The sequence below is a fragment of the Chelonoidis abingdonii genome, chromosome 1 (genome assembly GCF_003597395.2).
Source record: "Chelonoidis abingdonii isolate Lonesome George chromosome 1, CheloAbing_2.0, whole genome shotgun sequence".
In the NCBI taxonomy this organism is placed as follows: domain Eukaryota; kingdom Metazoa; phylum Chordata; order Testudines; family Testudinidae; genus Chelonoidis; species Chelonoidis abingdonii.
Genome location: NC_133769.1, coordinates 323,422,134 through 323,432,327, shown reverse-complemented (window position 1 = coordinate 323,432,327; position 10,194 = coordinate 323,422,134). Strand labels below are relative to the sequence as shown.

General features: G+C 46.0%; 1 protein-coding gene across 1 annotated transcript in view; it reads right to left on the bottom strand.

Moving 5' to 3' along the window:
* Nucleotides 1–2,159: 2,159 nt before the first annotated feature.
* LOC116831731 (uncharacterized) overlaps nt 2,160–10,194 on the bottom strand; it is a 93,969-nt gene continuing 85,934 nt past the window's right edge. The window contains exon 7 of the mRNA XM_075065715.1: nt 2,160–2,231. Coding sequence (XP_074921816.1) covers nt 2,160–2,231 — 72 coding nt within the window. The remainder of the gene's footprint in view (nt 2,232–10,194) is intronic.

Sequence of the window (10,194 nt, the reverse complement as noted above, 5' to 3'; positions counted from 1 at the left end):
TCCGAAGCCGAACGCTCGCAGAGTACCCAGGAGATACCGTGATCCATCCTGTCGAACGCCTTCTCCTGATCCAGGGGACAGAGAGGGCGAACGACAGCCATCCCTACACCCTAATTCCAGAAGGTCCGGACCAGATACAAGTTATCAAGATAGTGCGGCCGGGACGGTGTTAGGTGTCTGGATGGCCACGTCCGCCAGCACGGACCCTAGACGTAGCGAGATGGCCTTTGCCAATGATTTTGTAGTCCGTGCTGAGGAGCGAGATGGAGCGCCAATCCGTAAATCGCGGAGGTCCCTCTTGGCAATAAGCCGAGCACGGCTCGCCTGCACCGAGAGGCAGGGATGGACCCCGCTCTGCAAATAGCTGCGGCACGACGTGACCAGGTCTATGGCCGAAGATCGTCCCCAGAACACGCGCCCTTCGCGGCTAAGAACTCCGGACGGTCAGCCCGTCCATGCCCGGAGATTTTTGGGTGGGCATGCGACGGATGGGCTTCGGAACTTCGGCCAGAGTGAGAGGCAGCTCCAGCGGTCCGGTCTGCCCGTGCCGAACGTTCGGACCCCGTCCAGAGTTACTCTGCAAGCGTTAGGATCGGTCGGGTATCCGGGAGAAAAAGGGCCGCGTAGAAGCCCTTGGCGCTCAGCGCTGGTGTTCTAGCCCTGTGGATCCTCCCCTTAGGCTGGGGGGAGGTCCTTTAGAAGTGGGCGGGCTTCGCCCGCCCACCCCTGGGATGCCAATAGGCTAACATACCTGTTTCTCAGTACTTTACTGTAACCATCTGGCCTTGCCCCATCACAGTAGCAACACCAATTTACATTAACTGAGCAAATAATTGCACACTGTAGTAAGCTAAAATAATGTTCAAAACAATATATGCTAGTTTCACTGCAGTGGTTTAGACTCACTTTACTTTTTTTAAATAAGATAACAGTTCTCATAAAGTGAACTATTAAAAAGCAAACACCTGATGAAAATAATTATTTCTGTTGTTTTCACATTGCTCTTCCTAATTAGGAATGCTTCTGAGTGATGAATTTTGGATTGAGTCAGGTCTAAATTTATCTAATGCTCTGCAGTGTTTGGATCCTGCGCTCCAGTTCTGACCCTTCTCTAACAATTGGTGTTTGGAAACAATCAAGTAATTAATATCTGTAAACGTCTGTTTTACAAATCTGAAGAAGTAGTATGAATCACATTTGTACAGTTAGTCTTCACTCTGATCTATTCTTGTTACTTTGATTATCTTTGTGCATGCTGTTAACCTGTCACTGAACTATTTTGAACAACGGAAGGAAGAGATGTAGGAAAAACAGCTGGCTAGTGAAGGGGCAGCCGCTTAGAACTCCTTCAGATGGCTATTTTATTTCAGTTACTTTGGCTGAAAATAAATTTAGGAGGTAGAAATTATTTTGCAGATTTACAGCACTGGCCATTTGTCATGGTGCAAGGTGTTTCATTTCTTGTAGGATGACTGCAGTAGCCACTGAACCATCATTTTATCGTTGTTGTCAATACTGAATTAGATTAATCCAACACAGATAGATACTGTGAAAATGAACATTTCAACTGTTTTCTACTCCAGGGACAAGTAGTGCATGAGGAAAACAGTATGATAATTAATATTGGTGCTAATACATCATGGCTTTTTCAGAAATCAGTCAGTTTCATTGTGCATGTTTGAATCCAAAAAACCCTTTAACTTCTGCACAGAACAGGGTGTAGAACTTCAGATTTAATTTGTATTATTGTATTTAGAATTGAAATTAATCACATATTGGATCAGTCCAGTTCTGCATCCAGGCTCTGTTAGTGGACGTTGTAGCTTCTTCAGAGAAAGGTGCAGCAAACACACCACTGTAGGCAGTTATGGAATAACATGCTCTCAGGAAATCTTCAAAACCATGATACAATCCTCCTATCCAAAAATCATACCACACTAAGCTAAGAAGGGTTTCTTGTCTCATGGCTAGTTGCAGCATTTGGTTCTTCATCGACTCTTAACTGCCACTGTATTCCCCATTCGCAACAGCTGCCAAAGACAGGATAGTAAAACAACAGCAAATTTACACCACCATCTTTCATCCATTTCTTGCCACAAATGTTTACCTTATCAGATGCCAAGTTGGCCACAGAAGCCAGGCATTCCTGGCCTCCACGCTCACTGCTGCACATCTTTGTGAATGCAAAGATTCATATAAAGAGTTGGCCAGTTGCAAGTACAGCAACGGACCTGCAAAACAACACAGGATGATATGAGTCTGTTGCCCTCATGCACTAAATGCCACTGGCTCCTCACTGAATATCACATCAAATCCCAAGTTCTAGTCCTAATGTTCAAGACTTACAAGATGCTGGGCCCAGGTTGCATCTGGACCTGCCTCCTCCTGACCAGTGTGGCTCAACAGGTTGTGCTCAGGAACAATGGCATTGTTAAAAAGGGTGATCATGCAAGAGCTGCTTGTTCAGGTGTCTACAAGTACTTAGGCAAATTGGTGGGTAGGTTGAGGCAAAAACAAAAAAGGGGGCAAAAGAACCCCACTTCCTGAGACAGACTCAGCTGTGATGAGGTTAGGATTCTTGATCTCACTTTTTCTGCTGAAAGCCATCCTGGACATGAGACTGAAGTGAATCTGTGAAGGCTATACCCAGGACTTCCCCATTTCAAAAATGCTCCTGTACCTCTCAGAGGGCTATACACCTGTGTATTGCACATCTTGCACCTGTGCCCTAGTGAGCATTGCCATGCTCAAATGGAGTATTAGGGTAAGTCTACAATGCAATTTAGACGTGCATGGCTGGCCCAGGCCAGCTGACTTGCGTTTGCGGGGCGCAGGTTAAGGGACTATTTAATTGTCATGTTGATGTTTGTTGGGCTCAAGCTGCAGCCTCACAGGATGCTAGAGCCCAGGTTCCAGCCCGAGCCCAAACATCTACCCTGCAATTAAAGAGTCCCTTAGCCTGAGCCCTGCAAGCCCAAGTCTGCTTTCACAGGCCAGCCATGGGTTTTAATTGCAGTGTAGACATACTTAGATGTAAATATGCATCTCCTTCCATGCTGCATGGCATAGCTACAGTGCACATTGCTGCTACTCTCATGAGCTTTTTTCTTTTGGCCTAACTATAACTGCTTCTGCCACTTTTTTTAAAAAAAGAGGCAGTGATGTGATAGGATATGATGTAGTAAGTGAACGAGCATCACATTGTTTTAAAATTTCCAAAATCATGCAAGGTTAACTCTAATAAACTTTATTGTCTAGTAGGTTGTGTGTGCATTGGTTGATTTGGACACATGGATTTCACTCACAAACCATTCTAGCTGTGCTTTTACTTACCTCACTGTTCTTTGAAAGAATGCTGAGCACTATTGTTGATATATCAACATAATTGCATTCAGGTACCACAATTTTCAAACAGAATTAACTCTGCTAAAAAAAATCTCTCCTTGCCGATGTCTGGCCCAAAAACCTGCCTACTTACAGCTCCTATTTTTAACTAAACTACTGAGAATGGGACTATACTTAGTGTCCTGACTACAGAAGAGCTGCTCAAGAGCATCCTGCCACAAAGCTTGTAGTTGATAAAAGCAGTAAAATAAAAGTATAGTGCCAGGAAATGTAATTTATTGGGATCATCATGCTTTCTGCAAAATTGAACTCGGGGGAAAATAAAAGTTGCACAATCAATGGAGAATTTTTTACCTGTTCATCACTTTTAAAATACTGTCTTGCATGACCTTCTCATAAACAAACTAGGAAATACAACCTAGATGGAGCTACTGTAAGGTTGGGTGCATAATTGGTTGGAAAACCATTCCCAGAGAGTAATCATCAGTGGTTCACAGTCAAGCTGGAAGAGTATATCTAGTGGGGTCCTGCAGGGATCAGTTCTAGGTCTGGTTCTGTTTAATATCTTCATCAATGATTTAGATAATGGAATAGAGGGTACACTTATAAAGTTTGTGGATAATGCCAAGGTGGGAGGGGTTACAAGTGCTCTGGAGGATAGGATTAAAATTAGGACTGTCAAGTGATTAAAAAATTTAATCACAATTAATCATGTGATTAAAAAAAATAATCCAGATTAATCAGGCTGTTAAACAATAGATTACCATTTATTTAAATACTTCTGGATGTTTTCTACATTTTTCAAATATATTGATTTCAGTTACAACACAGAATACAAAATGTACAGTGCTCACTTTATTTTTGATTACAAGTAGTTGCACTGTAAAAAACCAAAATAAATAGTATTTTACAATTCACCTATTACAAGTACTGTAGTGCAATTTCTATCATGAAAGTTGAACTTACAAATGTAGAATTATGTACAAAAAATAACTGCATTCAAAAATAAAACGTAAAACTTTAGTGCCTACAAGTCCACTCAGTCTTGTTTGTTTAAATTTGCAGGAGATAATGCTGCCTGCTTCTTGTTTATAATGTCACCTGATAGTGAGAAGAGGCATTCGCATGGCACTGTTATAGCCGGTGTCACAAGATATTTATATATCGGATGCACTAAAGATTCATATGTCCCTTCATGCTTCAACCACAATTACAGAGGACACATGTCCATGCTGATGACAGATTCTGCTCGATAATGATCCAAAGCAGTGTGGACCAATGCATGTTCATTTTCATCACCTGAGTCAGATGTCACTAGCAGAAAGCTGATTTTCTTTTTTGATGGCTTGAGTTCTATAGTTCCTGCATCTCTGTGTTGCTCTTTTAAGACTTCTGAAAGCATGCTCCACACCTCGTCCATCTCAGATTCTGGAAGGCACCTGAGATTCTTGAACACTGGGTTGAGTGCTGTAGCCTATCTTTAGAAATCTCACATTGGTACCTTCTTTGCATTGTGCTTAAAAAGAACAACATGTGCTGGGTTATCACCCAAGACTGCTATAATATGAAAGATATGGCAGAATGTGAGTAAAGCAGAGCAGGAGACATGCAATTCTCCACCAAGAAGTTCAGTCACAAATTTAATTAACACTTTTTTTTTAAAAAACAAAAGTGTTATCAGCATGGAAGCATGTCTTCTGGTATGGTGGCTGAAGCATGAAGGGACATAAGAATCTTAATCGTATCTGGCATGTAAATATCTTGCGACGCTGGCTACAACAGTGCCATGTGAATGCCTGTTCTCACTTTCAGGTGACATTGTAAATAAGAAGTGGGCAACATTATCTATCATAAATGTAAACAAACTTGTTTAAACATCTTAATGATTAGCTGAACAAGAAGTACGACTGAGTGGATTTCTAGGCTCTAAAGTTTTACATAGTTTTGTTTTTGAGTGCAGTTATGTAACAAAAAAATCTATATGTGTAAGTTGCACTTTCATGATAAAGAATTTGCACTACAGTACTTGTATGAGATGAATTGAAAAATACTATTTATTTTGTTTGTCATTTTTACAGGGCAAATATAATAAAAATAATATAAAGTGAGCACTGTGCACTTTGTATTCTGTGTTGTAATTTAAATATTTGAAAATGTAGAAAAAAACAAAAATAGTTAATACATTTCAATTGATATTCTATTGTTTAACAGTGCGATTAAAATGGTGATTAATCACAATTAATGTTTTTTAGTTAATTGGATGAGTTAACTGCGATTGACAGCTCTAAGATTCAAAATGATCTGGACAAACTGGAGAAATGGTCTGAAGTAAACAGGATGAAATTCAATGAAGACAAATGCAAAGTACTCCACTTAGGAAGGAACAATCAGTTGCACACACACAAAATGGGAAATGACTGCATAAGAAGGAGTACTGTGGAAGGGATCTGGGCATCATAATGGATCACAAGCGAAATATGAGTCTACAGTGTAACAGTTGAAAAAAAGGAAAGCTTCATTCTGGGATGTATTAGCAAGAGTGTTGTAAGCAAGACACAAGATGTAATTATTCTACTCTACTCTGTACTAACCTCAGCTGGAGTATTGTGTCCAGTCCTAGGTGCCACATTCAGGAAAGATGTGGACAAATTGGAGACGGTCCAGAGAAGAGCAACAAAATGATGGAAGGTATAGAAAACACGAGGGAAGATTGAAAAAAATGGGTTTATTTAGTCTGCAGAAAAGACGATGGGGAGGAGGGGGCAGGGAGAGATATAATAACAGTGATTTAAATGTTACAAGGAGGAAGGAGATAAATTAGTCTTGTTAATGTCTGAGGATAGCACAAGAAGCAATGGGCTTAAATTGCAGCAAGAGAGGTTTAGGTTGGATATCAGGAAAAACTTCCTGTCATGGTGGTTAAGCACTGGAATAAATTGCCTAGGGAGGTTGTGAAATCTGTCATTGGAGATTTTTAAGAGCAGGTTAGACAAACACCTGTCAGGGATGGTCTAAATAAGACTTAGTTCTGCTTTGAGTGCAGGAGACTGAACTAGATGACCTCTTGAGGTCCCTTCCAGTCCTATGATTCTATAATACAGGACACTAATCGTTTGGAAGAGTTTGATTTTAAAATGTAGTTTATTAAATAATTAATATGACCAAGACTGATGTGAGATATGTCCTCTTCTTTACAAAACAAGCAGCCTAATTACTATAGCTTAGAAGGCCAGGTGGATGCGAGAAGAGTTCATTATCACAAATTTTCTTTCCAGTGCAGGAAATTCAAGATTATTACAGTTCATTGACATAAAGTAATAGGTGTAATTCATCTTGTTGAATAGTGCTCCAGTATGCTTCAGCAATTCTTAATCCTTTGTGCTGAACAGTTTTTTGCCTGCACTAACTATCAGTGCTGCACAAAATTATTGCAGTCAATGACCCATAAGACCAGGGCTGGTGCCACCATTTAGGTGACCTAGGTCGTCGCCTAGGTTGCTGGCATTTGGGGGGGAGGGGGGAATTTTCTTCGGCAGCGACCATGGTGGCCAGACCTTTGGCCACCTTGGTTGCCACCGGCATTTAGGTGGAGGGAGCTGGGCAAGGGAGCATGGGGAGGGCCACTGCAGCAAGTAAAGGGAGGGCGGCACGCAGAGGAACTCCCCGCCCCAGCTCACCCCGCCCTGCATCCTCCCCGAGCACGGTGTGGCTGCTTCACTTCTCCCGCCTCCCAGGCTTGCGGCTCCTAAGCTGATTGGCGCTGCAAGTCTGGGAGGCAGGAGAAGTGAAGCGGCCATGGTGTGCTCGGGGAGGAGGTGGAGCAGGGATGAACCGCTTCACTTCTCCCGCCTCCCAGGTTTGTGGCACCAATCAGCTTAGGCGCCACAAGCCTGGGAAGCAGGAGAAGTGAAGCAGCGATGGCGTGCTCAGGGTGCTCGTGCGTGGAGCAGGGGTGAGCTGGGGCCGGGCGGGGGGGTGCTTCAGGGCGGAGGATGAGGGGTGGGGAGCTGCTGCAAGGGGTGTGCCTCAGGGCAACTCGCCCCTCGCCGCCACCGCGCGACCACCACTCGTCCACCCCCACCCGCCCACCACCCGCCCCCGCCCCACCCGGACAAGCGCTCAGCAAGCGCCCACACACGCCAGCTTCTCCACTCCTCCAGCCCACCCAGACACCGACGCCACTCGCCACTGCCCCTCACCCCCTCGCCTGCCCACACACCCCCACGGGTCCCCATTCTACCCCATCTCTCCCCGGCCCCTCTGCACGCAGCGCACCACCACGCTCCGGCTGCCTGCGCGCCCACGCCCGCTCACCCCTCGCCTCACCCCGCTGATCTCCCCCCACCCCCGAGCCACCACTCCTCTCTCACCACACTGCCTCCACTCCCCACGACCCCACCGACAGCACACTGCATTCGCGGAACAACCCACAACCTCGCACAACGCCCTCGTCCCGCTCCAGGTCTTGCGGAGCTCCTAAGCTCGATTGGCGCTGCCATCTGGGAGCAGGAGAAGTGATAGCGGCGCATGGGTGGGCGCGGAGAGGAGGTGAGCAGGGATTGAACCTCGCTTCACCCTTACTCCCCGCCTCCCCAGGTTTGTGGCACAATCCCAGCTTAGGCGCCACATAGCCGGAAGCAGGAGAAGTTGAAGCAGCGATTGGCGTGCTCAGGGTGGCTCTGTGCGTGGAGCAGGGTGGAAGCTGGGGCCGGGCGGGGGGTGCTTCAAGGGCGGAGGATGAGGGTGGGGAAGCTGCGCTCAGGGCGCGTGTTGACTCAGGGCAAAGGGGGGGAGGCTGCCGTGGGGGGGGGGGGGGGGCGGGGGGGGGGAAGGGGTGCTCAGGGGCAGGGCGTGGGGGGAGGGCGCAAGGTGGGAGTTTCGCCTAGGGCACGAAACATCCTTGCAGCGGCCCTGCATAAGATCCTAAAGTTGCAGTTCACAAAATAAAAACTGAATTAAATGTCAGAAATTCTAATCATTTCACTCTTGCTTTTGAACATTTTGTTAATGTGGGTAGAAAGAAACAAGTGTAATAGCATGCAACAAGGAATTAACCTTCCACTATTGGGTATGTCCCATAAGATTATCAGCAACATATTGTACATATTTCCCCATGTAACATACAATAATTTGGTCATACATCTCCAAAAAGACTAAGATAAAGGAGGTTTGCCATTTATTTCAATGGGACTTGGAAATCATGCAGAGAGTTTTCTGTCCTGTGATTAAATTGAAAGGATTTTCTTTCAGTTAGCCAGGTTACTCAGAGCCCTAAGCCAATCAGCATTTTTTTTTTTAGCACTTTGCTTTCCATGGCCGAAGAATTAGCCTATTTGCAATTAGACAGGCCTTCATCAGATTTGCCTGTACCATATTTACATGCAGTGTATCTGTTGAACTCTTAAAGAGTGATCAGGAAGAGCTGCATGTTTTTAATGTGGTGAGAGACAAATGGGATGATGTAGATACAGGACGCTGTGTCACGTAAACTACTTTATTTACAGAAAGGTATGATCTTTAAAGTGCTCAACACTCCTCTAAGGTGCCCAGTACTCTCAATGCTCACTGACTGCAATACAAGTTAAGGGTCCTCAGCATCTTGCAGGATCAAGCCCCTGAAAAGGGCACAAGGCAGGGAGTGCAAAGATGTAACAAGCGCTGTAGCTCTGCTGGTCCCTAAAATGTAGGAAAACAGTTTCAAAACTTTCAAGTAGAGCCCTGCGTGGAATTATTCTTTAATCCTGCTCCCACCCACTCCTGCTATTATGGCAGCAGATCCTGAGGGCTCCCTGGGGATCCCAGTCCTGCTGCAGGGCTCTACTACAAGTTCCTTGTTCAAAAGCACTGAGTACCACTGTTTCTCTGTATCTTCTTTTTCCAACTGCTGTGCTGTGGTGAGCATTTCCTACCACAGCCAACTAACTCCTGTATCTCTGATCTGTTGTTGTCAAAGTTATTGTTCCAGTCACACTGCTGAGGTCAATCAGACTCACTCTTAGGTCTGGTAGGGACAAGGCCGATGTAACCACTAGGCGAACTAGGCTGCCAAGATTTGGGGGTGCCAAAAAGCAGTGTCTGGCATTATGGAAGTCAGCTGAGCGGGGCAGGGGGCGAGGCCTCCATAACAAACCTGCCCCCGCAGCGAAGGGCACCATGCAGGACGGTCAGTGGGAGCCTGCGGCGGAGCAAGGAGGAGACAGCCAGCCAGGTGCGGCGACCAGCGCAGCTGAGGGGCGGAGACATTGGGGGAGGCAGGAAGTGGTCCTGAGCTCAGCTGAGCTTTGCCCTCCAATGCACCGCGCCTGGGGTGAGAGAAAGTGAAACTAAACCCCGCAGTGTGAGGGAGGGGAAAGGGCTGGTGCAGGTGCCACTTCCAAACACTGGACCCCCCCGTGGCACTGTGCCAATGTGGGGAGCCAGCCCTGATCCCCAGGGAGTGTCTCACCTGCTCCCTGGGAGGGCCCGGCTCTGCCCTCCTTGCCCCTGGCTCTCCCCCCGAGGGCGACGTACTCAGAGCCTGGGTCTGTTTTGAGATCCTGCGAGCTGGGGGCATTCTCAGCCTTCTTGCTCATAGCTTCCCCTGGGATGGAAGGAACCGTTGTGATAATCTCCTCTGACCCCCTTGTATTAATTCTAATGAACAATGCCACATTATGCAGTATTCATTTTTGAAAAAGTGTATAAGCGATGCTCCAGGGGGAGGGGAGGGGAGAGGGAGGTGGGGCGCAAGGTGGAAGTTTCGCCTAAGGCACAAAATATCCTTGCATCAGCCCTGGGTAGGCAGGTACCAGTGCATCTATAGTTGCCTACTTTGACAAAAGGGAGCCGTTTGCAGCTCAGAGAAGTGTC